At 28.4% G+C, this 16,105-nt stretch overlaps 2 protein-coding genes across 3 annotated transcripts in view; both read right to left on the reverse strand.

Moving 5' to 3' along the window:
• Positions 1–16,105, reverse strand: part of LOC122271858 (cell adhesion molecule Dscam1-like) — a 158,944-nt gene that overhangs the window by 129,343 nt on the left and 13,496 nt on the right. The gene's annotated exons all lie outside the window — the stretch shown is intronic.
• On the reverse strand, positions 5,017–14,540 carry LOC139426366 (cell adhesion molecule Dscam2-like). The gene is made up of 4 exons (XM_071184950.1): positions 14,343–14,540; positions 12,093–12,374; positions 8,353–8,466; positions 5,017–7,148 (listed from the first exon to the last, which is right to left on the reverse strand). The coding sequence occupies exons 1-4, from the start codon at positions 14,410–14,412 to the stop codon at positions 6,937–6,939; spliced, it is 678 nt and encodes a 225-aa protein (XP_071041051.1). The 5' UTR covers positions 14,413–14,540; the 3' UTR covers positions 5,017–6,936.

The raw sequence follows: 16,105 nt of genomic DNA on the forward strand, positions 1-16,105 counted from the left end.
TAAAACACTACAGTGCGTCTAATAATTTAGTCTGATTATTATAATATATTAATATAATACGTGATATAATAAATATTCTATATTTATGTAATCTTACCAATGGATACACGAACGTAAACAAGTGCAAACCAGTTTTAGTCGTAATAAAGCTACACAGTATCACCTGATAATTAAGACTTTACATATAATCTTATAGCGAGTCTAATAATTTGGCCAAAGAAAATTGTTTCATTCTGGAGGCTTTGCGGAAGAAAGTGTGCTCAAGTGGCATTTAAAGATTTTACTTTTCTTTATAAATATCTGGAGGTAATCTCTGAAGGCATAACCTTTTTTTTAAAATTGTTTGCGCAATTCTATCATTCATCGCCGCAATCAACACATTAGTATTGAAGTTGTGGAACAACTTTTCTTTTATTTAGAGTGTGGGCTAATTTTTAAAGCTCTTACGAAAACTTGCTGAAAAATCGAAGATATTTAACCTATTCTTTTAGCTTCTATTTGCTGCAAGGTTGGATACCATATTTGGAAAATTTTCAACAAATTTTCCCAGCAACGAAAAAATTTGAAAATATTTAAAAATCTGTAAATGACTAAAAGGTTAAAAAGAGGCTCTAACACCTTCAAATTTTCTACAGAATACTGTGATAAACCAGGTATTTTTAGAGAAGAATTACTATTTACCTGTTTTCCATTTAATTCTTGGAGTAGGTACACCCGATGCTTGACATTCTATTGAAATACTTTCTCCTTCCTTCACAATAGTATCTGCTGGTTCTTTTAACCATACAGGAGGGGCTACAAGCGTTTAAAAGAAAAATAGACTGTGTTATTATTGCAGAAAAAAATAAGCAGGAGCTATAAGTACAATGTATCCTTAAAATAATGGAGCACTTTGTCCTGTGACGGACAAAAGTTGCATTAGAGATACACTGAATTTTTAATAAAAAATAAGCATAGGATAGAAATAAAAAGAACGAAAAAAAACAGCTGTTTTAGTATTACAAAACAAGTCAGCATGAGTCGTGATGGCGCAGGGGATACAGCACTCGGCTTGCAATGAGGTGATCTGGGTTCGAATCCATCAATGGCTGGTCGATCCGCATTCGGCTTGTACCGACCACAGTGCTGACGTGAAATATCCTCAGTGGTAGACGGATCATGGGTTAGAGTCCTTTTGCCGTTAGGCTAACCGAAGGAGGTTCTCGTGGTCTTCCTCTATATGTAACGCAAATGCGGGTTAGTTTCATCAAAACTATCCTGTTAGCTTCACCTATTCACTTAGGCAAAATTCACCTATTACTTGATCCAGGAGTTTCCCTTGTCTTCTGGATCGGGTTCAAAATTACAAGACTGCGGAGTTGAATAATGAAGTTGAAGTCGTAAACTCAAAAAACTGGGTTGGCTGCTCAACGACATTTGTATACATTGTGTATATGTATATATATATAATTAGCTTCTGAATGCCAAGATTTACCTAAGATGTCGTCAGTTATATGTACCCAATAGGATATCTGTGAGTGACGTAGTGTGGGTANGGAAAAAGTTGTTAAATAATTCATTTATTTTATCATCTAGTTGCTAAATAGTTATTTTATCACATTCAAACAAAACTGTCAAATGACAATAAATAAAGTGTTCTATAAACTATTAACTGTGAGAAAAACCGTTTATTAACTGCTTTCACCTAATACGGTTAACCAACCAGAGTTTTATCGTATCGACTAGTCACACCTAGTGAAGTCACTTAGTTCCTTGCAGCTGGGTATATATTATAACAGATAGGGCTAATCTGTCAATCTCATGATCCACAGAACTAGGGTTTTAGTCCGAACGTTGACACGGCAATATTTCCCTCATTACCTTCATTACATAAAGAGTTTCCAGTGTCCTGAACTCACCAATTTGTGACCTTGGACTATTAGAATACGATACTTTCATTCCTACATAGATGACAGCAGATAAAGCTGCCTAGCACAAATAGTCTAGCATTTCCCATCTCTATGATAAGTGAAACAACCAGATAAAGTCACATTCCACGGTTCATTTGATAAAACCAAATAAACCACAATTTAACTCCAATGGTCGTTGCGGAACAAAAATCCCAGAGTCAACGTTCAATTAAAATTGTTGTTTATGCTTTTGAAACCACACCAGTTGTAAATAGTTTAAAAAATCGTACGCCTTTTCATTCTTAGTTTTTAACTACACAAGCCTTAAGCGGTTTCAAATCCGTAGAAGTAAAAAGTGTTCTTTTCCGTAACCTTTACGGTTAATTGGATAGATAGACTGTTGCCGGTTATTTTATCGCAATATTAGAATAAAAATTCTAACAGTTTATAAACAAGTAAACACGAATGCAGCACTGATAATTATAGCCTATAAAAGAGAATCTGTTTTTTTTATGAATTTTTATTGTTAAATGTGGTTTTTAGAGAGATGAGCGTACTTCACTTATTTTAAGATCTAAATTGCGCTTTTAATTAGACTTAAATAATTTGGAGGCGACTTTTTGATAACTCTTACAAAGAAAGTACTTTCCGACATGAAGTCACTTAAAAGATCTACTGATTATAATGCATGTATTTATATAATATAAATAAATATTTGTAAATAATTAAAATATTTGATACTTACAAGTGACAACAAGTCTTGCAGTATACTGATCCTTTCCAAAAGAATTTGTGACAATGCACGTATAATTCCCAGCAGTTCTAAAATCTACTGATTCAATAAACAAAACAGAAGAATCTTTTAAAGACTGCACATCGAATTTGGATTCATCATTCAAGGGTTGTCCATCTTTTTCCCACTTGAATTGCACAGGTCTATCTCCAGAACGAATAGAACAAAAAGTATTAGCACTTTCTCCTTCTTTCAATATGGGTGGAAAGTAAAATGGTGAAATTATTGGTGGATCTGCCAAAAAATATTTATATTTATTTATTATTTTTTAAGAATAAGGTGATAAACGGTCAATGCATGATAAATTTTTTTTATCTGTACTTGATGTTTTCATCTATTTTAAATTTCCGTGTCCTATTCTTCAATTATTTTTAAACTTCTAAATTATACATTATAATTTCAGATATAAATTTTTAAATTATATGCCTGCACAAATTATATTATGTATTAATTTTATGATTTTTACAGCTATATTATGTTAACAGTGGTAACTCTAAGTACTACAGTTTTAAATATTGCTAAGTAGAAAAATATAGGATTAATAAACAACAATAAAAATTTTTTAATCACTATTTAAAAAAAAATTCTATTAAGAAAATGCATGTGAACAAAAAACTAGCAATTCCATTATTTTTTAATCACATTTTAACAACTTATTAATGGAAACTTATGAAATAATAGGACAGGATTTAAAACTAATAATTGTTTTAAAACTAAACATGTATTATTAGTTTCTGATTTAAATGTTTTTGTTATATGTGATTCAATGACGATTAAGTAGAATGAATATTTAATCAAAAATCAATATTTTTCAATACTGCAATGAATATTAAATAGAAGCAACTATTGTCATCAATTTTGCTAACTATGTGTAAAGTAAAATAAAACTAGATTTTTTTTATAGAAGTAATAAAGCGTAGAATAAACCACACTACTTTTATTATGCAAATTTATAATTGTAGGATTACTGGACTATAAAAATTTTAACTTGTGTGATTTTAATGTGTGAAAACACTGTAATAATATATCCATTCTTTCTTTCTTTGATGTTATTTTAATAATAGTATCTACGTTCAATTCAATGAAAAAAAAAATTGTAAATTAATAAGGTTTCTAAATTTATTGCAGCGGGAATGAAAATTTGCATTAATATTGCTAATCAAATGAAATTTTGTGATAACATATGATTAACTTATACATATTTTTATTTACTCTTTCCTTCAGTAGAAAAACATTATTGATATAACTTTCATAATATGCTGCATCTATTTCGAAAATATATGAATGCATAAACAACAAAATGTATAAATGAATACATAAATCATAAATATAGATATCAAATAATTGATAAGATGAATTATTATAAAATTAAAACTCACCTCCACCGTAAACGGTCTTCAGTAAAGTAGATAGTACTATTTTCAACAAAAGGATCGAAGAAATGATGTCTCTCTTCATTTTGTGGCAATTACATATTAGATGAAAATGAATGAAAATTAATACATTAAAATGATTCTGTGACTTCAAACTATATGCTGATCGGTTAAAACCACGAATATGAACTTGAAGAAACAACGAGTGTTAATAATATGGCGTTTGTTGAAATAACGGATACAGTTACGGAGCATAATATACAGCAGGCAGCGCCACATATTGGCAGAAATAAAAATTACAAATATACGGAAACATAATTTAAAAATTCACTGCAACAAATTTCAAAAAATTCGTATGAAAGATATCAAACTTACAAACGCTATTCACTTGAATTTTTATTACTTTATTTCATCAACAACTGTTGATAGGAATACTTTTGTGAAGCTGTATAATATAAAACGTAAAATGCTTTTAACTACTGATTATTTTTCGATAATACATTGTTTAAATAAAAAAAGAAGTGTTCAAGAGTTTCATAGGTATTTATAATAAATCGGTAAAATTTTAAATGAAAGAACACCAACTTCCGATCTGAAATTGTGATAGTGTTGTGTACGTATGCTCCAGTATATTCTTCGAATCATCACTAAGAATGACTCACAAATCGTCGCCAATAGCCCAACAGTGTGACTATCACAATGTTGAAAAATATCTAATACAGGAATTACATCTCATATGCTTTCAATTTAATGGCAGGATACACATTCAATAAAAATATAGATAAAATAATCTTGAAAATCACATAGATAAATAAATATAGACTATGAGATATAATCTTGAACATTTCATAATAAAAGTCACAATTTATTAAGTATTTATTTCTCTCTAAAGTGTTTGTGCGTATTTAAAAAAGACTGCTATTAGTATATAATTTTAAAATCTTGGTAAAAAAATTGCATATTGGGAGTATTAAACTAATATTGATCTTGCAAAAATTTTTTCTAAACACAAAAATTCGTATTGAGCAAGAAAGGAAACAAATTTATCATAAACCAGCTAACTTTTCTTGTGAACATTTCTTAAGAAACGACCTTTAACCTCTTTCCTTAAATAAAATTCTAAATTATTATAATCCCTTTTTGTTCAATAGCTATTTCTAGGAATCTGAATAAATTTTTTTTTTCACTTAAATAATACATGATAACCATTTTAACGTTTACTTCTTTATATAACGTTATTAATATGCGTAACATGTAACGTTATTTATTTTAATTTTTATTTTTTTAACAGCATTGCTTCAAACATATATATCTTAAAAGAGGTCATGTCGGAATACATTCTATAAACTGAGTACAAACACTACACTTAAGGGAGATATAGACTTAAAAACATTGTCAGGTAAATTCTATAGAACAAATTTATGACTTTCCATAATAATGACAGCTCTTAATATATATTTTAACTTTGCCGAAATTACATATTAGGGGACAAGAGATAATATTGAGAGAAAACTGAACGAGAGTCGCTATCAACTTTTGTGGAAAGCGTAACTGAAAACTTCCAAAACTGTTTTATTGCCAGAAGAAATAATAAATGTTGAAAAATAGTTATTCGTAACTTTAACAAGTTCCATCAGCCAATATAACTGGTTTTGTGTTTTTTATTCTTTCTTTCTCCCTAGGACAAATTTTGATAGCGTTTTTGTTCCATGTATGCTTAAGTTAGGCAACTGTCGTGATGTTTAACATGATTTCTGTCAAAGATTCTGAAAAAACAAATTATGGATGGTAATGACGGAGCAAACTGTTTTAAGGTTTATCACAAAATTGCCACCAGCAAAATAGAAATACAACAGTTCAATTCAATTTTATTATATACAACATCTCTTCGTTATTCATATCGCAATGTATTTTTACTTCGAAAGCAATTCTATAGACAACAATGTAATTATTGAATTAAATTACAACTGATATAATCTATGAAAATACAATAAAAATAAATGTGTTTTTATAAGTCAAAACTCAATTGAATTAATTATGTTAACTGCTTTATGTGAATAACAAGCTAAGGTAAAATGTAAGTTGAATATAAGTAAGTTAGTATATAAGTTAAGTGTCAATTCTTACTTAAGTTACAAAACCTTAATAAGAATAGATAAATATATTAATGCATACAAGAGTACATTATACATAATCATTTTACAGTCAGAAAAATCGCCTTAACAAATAACATGCTTCATACAATGAATTGGAATTGCTGAAGTTGTTCGTAAATAATTAACATTGTATTTCTGAAAAGTGGGTACAATTATAACGAGATATATTCAATAATAACAGATGGATAGCCTCACATTATGAGTTAAAGTAGTGCAGATTTTTTATGAGTTTTGAAATATAATAAAGACAATAACTAACAAGTTTAATAAGGTGGGAGCATGATATGGAAAGCACTATTATATGCAGATGCTGCAACAGATTTGAGCTGACTTACAAGCGAAATAAAGTAGAATACTGTTTATGAAAACTAGAACTATTATTTATTAAATTTGCATTCACACTTATAGCGTTTAGCAATCACTACTCTTATTAAGCATAATTTTTGAATCTTTGTGAAAAAGTAAATCAAAGGAAAAACAAGTTACAAGTTTTTGTGATCGAAGTTCATCAAATCTAGAGAGATTAAAATAATCAAAAACCAAGAAAATGAAACGCATTCTCCTAAGTCAAGAGCAGTCGTAAACTTTAATAAATTAACAAGTGTTAGGTAATTTTAATCTCTCTATTAATGTGATCCATTTCAAATAATGATTCATTATATTTCGATAGCGTTAGGTTGTGATTGCAGGACAATGCATTCTTTTTTATATTACTTAATCAATATTTAATAGGCATTGGGTCTTAAAAATTTTCTCCACAACTTACCACGCACTGTTACAGAAACTTGCTTTTTCAAAGAATCACTAAATCCATTATCTGCAACACATGTGTAATGTCCTTGCATTGAAGAGTCTAGATTGCTCAATGTAAGAGATCCTGCTGATGAAATACGAATAGATGATCCAGCATCATTCGATATGGGAACATTACTTTTATCTAGGCAGAAAATACATTTATGAATCATTGAAAATGGTGTGTAATTACGAACATTTTTATACAGATAATTTTTCTATAATATTGTTTTTAATTAAAATATGTGTAGAATCCAATTCTTTTCTTTTTTCTATTTCTATTATTCTAATAAAAATAAAATTATTATTGTTATATTTAGAGTTATAGTCAACTGTCATTAAATACAAATTTAATAATAGTTATTCTTACGTTTCATGACTCTACTTTTTAGAGTAATATTTTAGAATATATTTTTCTACTTTTTGGATCATATTTTGTTCTTAACTTGTTATTCTTGCTCTGAAACTTATAAAACTCACTATCTCAAAAATTTTAGCCCCCTTTCAATTTTGAGGTGGCGAGATTATACTGTATTATAATTTAATTGTAATATTATTAACACTATTAAAAGTAAAATCAAACAACAACGATTACTTATCACTCCAATAAATTGAATCAGTCATGAAAGGAAAATAAATAAAAGAGAATATAATGAATTATCATGAAATTATCATTTAATGAAATAAGTCAATGTAAATAAAATACTATAAAATTAATCTCTTTTTTTTTCAAAAACATCTTCAAGTTTACTTTAATTGCTACAGCTTTTTTTTTAAAATTTCAACTGAGTTTGGTTCAAACAGCTCCCTGTCTTAGCGAGTGATTTATCTCGGATTCTACATTCTTTTTATAATACTTAAAAAGTTTTAAATAATATTTAACTTAAAAAGAATCTCTTGAACTAATTTGTAGTCCAAACATAGAGGCAGAGAAAGTTCACTCCTTTAAATTAGAATGCTTGTTAAACCTGAGTCGAAAACTAAACAAAATAGTTAAAAATTAAAGGTATAAAGTTGAAATTTTAATTTAGATTATCAAATTTACGAAATTTTCGTAACTTAATTTAAAATAAAAAATATTCATAATTTTTTAAGAATATGTACTCGATGTGAATTTTTTAGAATATTATAGACATGGATGAAGACCTTATGAAACTTTTATTATAAATTAAAATTACATCAGTAAAATGAAATATTGTAATTGTATTAAAACTGTTACAATTAAACTCAAGCAAAAAGAAAGAGAATGGAATATAAAGATGGCAAAGACTAAATGTAATTTAGTAATAATAATAATATTAATAATATAGTAATAACAATAATAATCATAATAATAGTTGCATTTATACCAGATATCCATGTTATTGTTGGTTGAGGGACACCTGCGGCTTCGCATTCCAGGATTAAGTTTTCACCTTGCTTTCCAATTGCATTTGATGGCTCTTTTGACCATTCAGGAGGAGCTAAATAAAAAAAAATTGAACAATATTTTGGTATGAACAGCAAAAATTATTACGTAATTAACAGCAATTAGATAAAATTTAGTTGCTAATTATTGAGTCAATACGAATGAAATATTCAAAAAATGATTTTTGCACTTAGATCAAAATATTTTTCTAAATGCAATACACTATTTAAGGAAATACTAAATTATTGAAACTCTATGAAAATGCATATCAGATGTATCAATCTTTCAAAACTTTTTTATTATTTGTCTACGCTTTAGTGAACCGTATAACTATATCATTTTATTTGTTATCTCAATAGGCTTTCGGTACAGAAACATTAAGACCTTGAGCTTCTTTTAAAGTAGGTAATTTTTTCGAAAAATATAATAGTCCAATTCCTATGTAATTAAAATAAAATAGTATAAGGTTTCATTTTAAATCTTTTAAGCATAAAATATTTAAAAAATAATAATTATTATTAATAATAATTAATATTTTAAATAAAAATTATTATTAATAATAGTAATTATTTTAAATAATTTAAATAATAATAATTTTTTAAATGTTATTAATTATTAAAATTTCAAACATTTTAAATATTAAAACATTTCATTAAAACGTTTTAATTATTAAAAAATTCGTAGCATTCAGATAAAAAAATAATCTATCCTAAATGCTTAATTAAATATCTTAAAAACTAGAATAAATTCATATTCAAACTGAGATTGGAATTATGTGTTTTTTTTATCTAAAATTTTAGAATTATGTTTAGCTGCGCACTATAGAGAATGCTATTTTAAAATCTATAGAAAACGCAGTAATATAGCAAATAGAAAAATAGGAGGAGCCAAATAAAAAGAAATATCGCATTCTAAGTTCAAGATCAAATGGATTAATACTAAAGACGTGATGAGTTAATATCACACTCCTATATGTTCAGCTTTTATATTGGGTGGGAACTGAAGTTACCCACAAATATTTATGAAGTTATAATGAATCAAAAAAAATTTTTTTTTTGACTTATTTTTTATTCTTTTTTAAATCAGTATTTCATTGAATATAATTTTAAATGGGGCATTTTTAAAAATTCTTTTATAACTTGATGTTCATTAAAGAAAAATAGATAAAGCTAAGTCGCATCTTAAATTCTAAATGAGATAAAAAAAAATTTAAGACAGGAAATTAAAGTGAAACATCTTTAAAGATATTTCACCTATTGAAAGAGAATCAATAGCCTAATTTTTAAAAAAAAATAGTTTTATAAAAAGTTAGTTTTTATGAGTTGTGTCTCAGAAATAACATATACATATACATATACATATACATATACATATACATATACATATACATATACATATACATATACATATACATATACATATACATATACATATACATATACATATANCTGATTTGTGGATGGACAGCACGTGTGACCAACGCCACCTGGTGGCCTCCGCGACGGTCTCAGTTGTGTGTTAGACATTGCTTGAAGTGGCTGTGTGAGTGATCAGGTAAAATGCAACGTCGTCATGAGTTGATGGCATTCGAACGCGGCATGGTTGTAGGTGCCTGACGCATGGGACACTCCATTTCGTAAGTGGTTCAGGAATTCGGCTTCCCAAGGTCAACCGCGTCGAGAGTTTACCGAGAATGGGTGAATGAGGGTGTCACAGTCCTCAACAGACACGATACCGGGCATCCACAGGCTCTAAATGACCGAGACAGGCGAAACCTGAGACGAGTGGTAACTCAAGATAGGAGAGCAAATGTGCAACAAATCACGACTGAATTCAACACTGGCCGTGATAGAGACGTGTCCCAGTGGACAATCCCTCGGAACATGCGTGTTCTCGGGTATGAGAGCCGTCGCCCCACACGTGTGCCATTGCTAACCCAGCGTCATTGGATAATTCGGCGTGCATTTGCCACCAGTCACCACGGATGGACACTGCAACAGTAGCGTAACGTGATGTGGTCTGACGAATCACGTTATCAACTGTTCCATGCTGATGGGAGGCACCGTGTGTGGCTCACACCGCAGGAAGCGATGGATCCAGCATGCCAAGTGGGCACAGTCCAGGCCGTTGGCCTATCAGTCATGGTATGGGGTGCATTTTCGTGGCATGGAATGGGCCCCCTGGTGTTCTGGATGCCACATTGACTGGTCAGCGGTATCTTCAGCTGCTTGGTGACCATCCCCACCCTTTTGTCATGTTTCAACACCCTGATGACATTGCTGTGTATGAAGATGACACCGCAGCCCCACATCGCACCAATATCGTCCGTGCCTGGTTCGACGAGCATGCAGGTGAGATCCAACGACTGAATTGGCCACCTCGAAGTCCTGATATGAACCCCATTGAACATATCTGGGATGCCCCCGACGTCAGGCTCAGGGCATTGAATCCTTAACCCACGAACAGGCCACAATTGGNTCTATATATATATATATATAAAGATCTTTATTTTACAAAGTTTATTCTTCTTGTGATGCCAGACAAAGGTTTGAATTTCTGTAAAAACGTTTCTCTGCAAGATAACCAACCGCAGAAAAAAGCTATCTTTACATTTTCTCTGGACAAAACCGCGAAAATCTGATTTTCTTTAAAATGTATTGATTACGATTTCAATAACAATGAAGGATAGAATATCTCTTCTGCATTGTTGATTAGATTTTTTTTACATTGAATGTACTATAATTAATCCATATTTTGGGTGAGTATGTATTTCGGGTTGCATATATTATTAAATGCCGTGATTACTCTGTCAATAGTTAATTAACTAAACCTTGTAATTGTAGACACTTTTTTCCTTGTCTAATAAAAAATTTAAGTGCAGCAAAAAATTACCTTTATAATTCAATAACTTTTGCTGATATTAAATATCTTGAATGTAATGCATTTATTCTAACCATTAGGATATCATATTTTGTTTTAATATTTCTAGAGCTCAGAATTTAGTATCTAAAGTATTAAAGGAGATAAGCTTTTAGAAAATTATCCCTGAAGTAAGATTTTTTACTATTTCCCTCTTCGTTATACAATATACTTCCTCAGATTAAAAAGTCAGTCAAAAATGTTCAGATACTTTGAAATTTGATACAAAGAATAGAATTTACATATGCCTATCATCTACTAAAAATTTTAGAAATATAAAATATAATTAAAAATACTAAGATGTTAGTAAAATGCTATTAAAGAATATAATAATTAATATTTGTCTTCAAATATAAGAAAATCAATTTATCAATAATATTTATTTTTAATAAAACAATCGAAAGTTACTGAAAGTATAATTTATTATAAATTTATTTAAAAAAGTATTTAATGTAGACACTTAAAAAAATTCTTATATACTTTTTCCATTCGTTCTCTGTTACAGTTCCGTTGCAAAAATCAATATTATTTTAAGATTCCAAGAAAAAAATGCATAATTTAAAAAATATATTAACGATTTTAAGCATTTGTTTAAAACATTCTGTTGCCGATGAGGCAATATCAGCAATATTTATGTTTCTAATATTTGAAAAATGATATGTCTGTGGTGTATCCAGTGAACAGAATTCGATATGCTTCAAAAAATGTGATGCATTATAATAAAAGATAAAATAATTCTACAGGATAAAACGATATACTTACAAGAAACAGCCAAGTTTGCAGTATGTTTGTCAGTTCCATAGGCATTCTTCACTATACACGTATAATTTCCAGACATTTGTCGTACTACAGATTCAATAGATAATAGTGAAACGTCTTTAGCAGATTGGATTTCGATACCTGAAGTTTCTTTTAACAGATCGCTGTTTTGTAACCACTGAAATACAAGGGGCCTGTCACCTGTGCGTATTGCACAAACCACAGTTGCACTTTCACCTTCTCTCAATGCTGACGGAAATGTAAACGGTATCAAGATAGGAGCATCTGAAACACCAGAAAAAGGTTTGAAACATTTAATAACTGTTCTTTTTTTAATATACGCTACATCTCAGTAACTGCACTTAATACATATTTTCAAAATATTTGCTCTAACTTAATAAAAAGTGTGCGAATTACGTTGCAGACTAATTCTCTGGTCAGAAAACAACATAAATGATATCAAAATCTAGCAAATTACTATTGAGGAAGGTGAGATATCAGAATTTGCATTTGTAAAAAAAAATTTCTTCCAATAATTAGCTTTCATCCTCTATGCTTCTTCCAACAGTTTAGGTTTTGATGTTTCCAATACCACCTTCTCCTCTAGTGAGTCTTTCGTTTTTGTTGTTTCCTCTTTTATATACTAATTGTGATTGCTAATATGAATACTTTTTACTTCATTTTAGTAAGTATTATGAAAAATGTAGGCTAAGGGTGGTCATTATGGGGCACGTAAATAAAAAAGTTTAAAAAATAAATTAATTGATATCACGCTATTGCTTTGAACAATAGTTCTATACAACAAATAACTTACGTTAATAAACAAATAAATTTTTTAAAATGTTCTTAAGCAATAAGCACATTAGTATCATTGTTACACAATATATGCATGACATAATTTTCAAAACAAATTATTATCACATGAATTTTTTTAAATAAAACTAAAGAGAACTTTAAAACCTAATGACCAAATGAGCATTAAAAAGATTAGTATTATTACTACGTGACTAAAGAACATAATAGATCTATAAAAGCTATATTAGACAAATACATAAAAATTGTAAAATGTCAGAAATAAATTCAGAAATAATTATAATTTAATAATTATTTATAATTATTTTTATAACTTAATAAATAATTGTAATAATTTATAAAATGAATATAAGATATCCTCGAACGTATGTACTTTTGTAAAATTATAATCATTCATTCTAGTCATACATGCATTAGATATTACACGATAGTGAAGGGATATTACTAATACGTACACACCCATATTAGTAAGTGATAACTGAAGGGGCTTGTATTTTAAAGCTGACTCTGAATAAAATCTTTAAAAATTAATCTATTTTTCAAATAATCTATTGATAAATCTATTTATAGAGGGCAAAGTCTATTAGAAATTGATGAGGAATGTTTTTGTCAAGCTAAACAAAAAGTTAAACTTTACTAATTAGTTCTAATGTTTATCAAAAACTATTAAGACTATGTAGAAACTATAAGAGCGGCACTTAAATATTTCTCTATAAATAGACAATTTAGATTTGATATTGCAATAAACTATCAAATATCTGTAGAATTAGTTTGTTTTTTTCCGAATTAAGAAGTTAACTAGTTGAAATAAAATTTTCTTTATTAAAGAAAGCTAACACTGAGCAAAGAAAAATTTCACTTTTATAATTTTTAAACATTTTGCTACGATAATTTCTTCTTGTATATTTTTAGAAATACAAACAAATAATTTATACAGATCAATTAACTAAAAATCTTCATAATTTATTAAAATGGAAAAAAAATCATTTGTATATTAAACTGATGAGCAAATTTCAATTCGACATCATACACTATACGATATGCAATGCATTAAATATGTAATATATAAAATATTTAATATATTAAATATGTGATACATTAAATATGTCATATATAAAAATAGCTTTAAATTGGTTATTTTAAAATCTGATCACGATGGTGAATTTAAATGACGTTTTACTGTGTATGAAAGGAAATTCATATTAAATAGCAAATGAAATAGTTATTCTCATTGTTACAAAAGGCATATAAATGCATATTTAACGATATTGTATATCACATTGTATGTAAAATAAATTCTAATACATATAATTGAATAATCAGTTCATAATATTTTACATTCGGGATTATGCAGATTCTTTTGAAATTAATAAGAGGTTCAATTATATATTAAACACTTGTTAGAAATTAAATACATGCAAAAAAATGTTTTTCACTCACCTCCGCATGATACAATCTTCCATAAAAAAAATATCTTCAGCAGCAGGATTTGATTTATGACTTTTTTCATTTCGCTATATATTTACATCAAGAAATCTTTAAGAAATTCAAACAGTAAAGCGTAATGCATTGTATTTTAATAAATTAATGTGGAAAAAATGGTTCTATTGCTACAATGGTGTTTATAGCATGGCGTGTGTGAGCAGATACAAACGACAGTTGAGCTAAATAGAACGGCAGCGCCACATATCGGTGAAAATGAAAACTATAAGCAAACAATTGAATAATAAATGTAAATTTAATAATACAAAATGTTAATTACTGACATAAGGACAATGACTAAAATGCACATCGGAACGTACGACTTATTGATGAATTTTACTATAAAACCATTACACAAAATAGAACTATTTATCTTAGTGCTATTTCCCTTAAGCTACATAAAATATCATTTCACAAAAACTTATGGAAAGATATTAATATTTTTGAAACTTTTGAACATATTTGACAGTGAATGAGAAATATATTCCAACATTTTTAACACATTAAAAATATATTTTAGGCATTGATTGATAAACAGAAGTTCGAAAAATTTAGTCACGTATGTGTTAATAATCCAATCTGATAAAATGGATTGGCAAAAATATTATTAATAAAGTAATTAAATGTAATTATCTGAAATGTAAAAATAACGATTCAAGAAACCATAATGCTTCTTTTTTTACATCAACAATACCACAAAATCTGACAAAATCGATTAAAAATGCATATATCATATATAAAAATAAGATTGTCAGCAAGGTATAACGATTAAGATATACCCTGCAATTCCTTTTTACAATACGATATAAATCGGGGGAGTAAGGTTAAGTAAGGATTAGCAAGGTAAAACTATTAGTTCGGTATAAATGAGAAAAACTATTTAGTAAAAACTTATATTATCCTCTTTGATTCACAAAACCATGCATCGTAATCGAGCCAGAGCACGAGTGGTGCAAGTTCTGAATAAACCTACTATTGGTAAGGTAAAAATAGTTACACCTTAGATTTATTTTTTAGTCCGTGTCATAAGACGATAAAATTGGTAAAAAACATGATTTACAATTAATAGTTCATCACTTTATCAGTTGTCAGATAAAATTACATGACTCGATTACAAGACCCGAAAGAAGTTGAATTAAATTTTCTAAGGACGATGCAAAAAGAAGACAATTCCAATCAAACAAAAATGAATTCATTAGCATCAGAAAATCAACTACACATTATTTTTAAAAATATCAAATATATGCACCAAAATAAAAACTATTCAAATAAAAAAAAATAATTGGTAAACAAATTTTAAACTTAAGCACTGCAAAAAAAAAAGAGAAAAAACTCGGTAATTTTTTGACCAGTATTTGGTGCAAAGTATCTCATTATTCCAACGTTTGGTTAAGGGAAAAATCATTTTATTTTAGTTACACCATAAATTGTAAATAGAGATCGATAATTATGATTGAGAAATACTTCCATGGTGCAACTGACTGCACCAAAATTTGGTAAAACATACAAAATTTTGACGTATTGCAAACTTAAAGATATATGCTAATACGCAATGTTCTCTTTACAACTCGGTCTCGGAGTATAGGGACGATTAATGCATATTGTTTTAAGTATCAACTTATTTAGGTAGATCTTATTTGCGCTAATTAAAGTTCATTTCTTTTATGTTGCCTTTTTAAATTTGGCTGGCTGTATAAAATGGTTAGAGATATCTCATAAAA

Source organism: Parasteatoda tepidariorum, chromosome 9 (assembly GCF_043381705.1).
Source record: "Parasteatoda tepidariorum isolate YZ-2023 chromosome 9, CAS_Ptep_4.0, whole genome shotgun sequence".
Lineage (NCBI taxonomy): Eukaryota > Metazoa > Arthropoda > Arachnida > Araneae > Theridiidae > Parasteatoda > Parasteatoda tepidariorum.

Coding starts and splice junctions, on each gene's coding strand:
- LOC139426366 (XM_071184950.1), bottom strand. CDS start 14,412: ATGAAAAAAGTCATAAATCAAATCCTGCTGCTGAAGATATTTTTTTTA. Junction 12,375..14,342: donor GAAGATTGTATCATGCGGAG/GTGAGTGAAAAA, acceptor CTGGTGTTTCAG/ATGCTCCTATCTTGATACCG. Junction 7,149..8,352: donor AACAATAACATGGATATCTG/GTATAAATGCAA, acceptor TTTTCTGCCTAG/ATAAAAGTAATGTTCCCATA.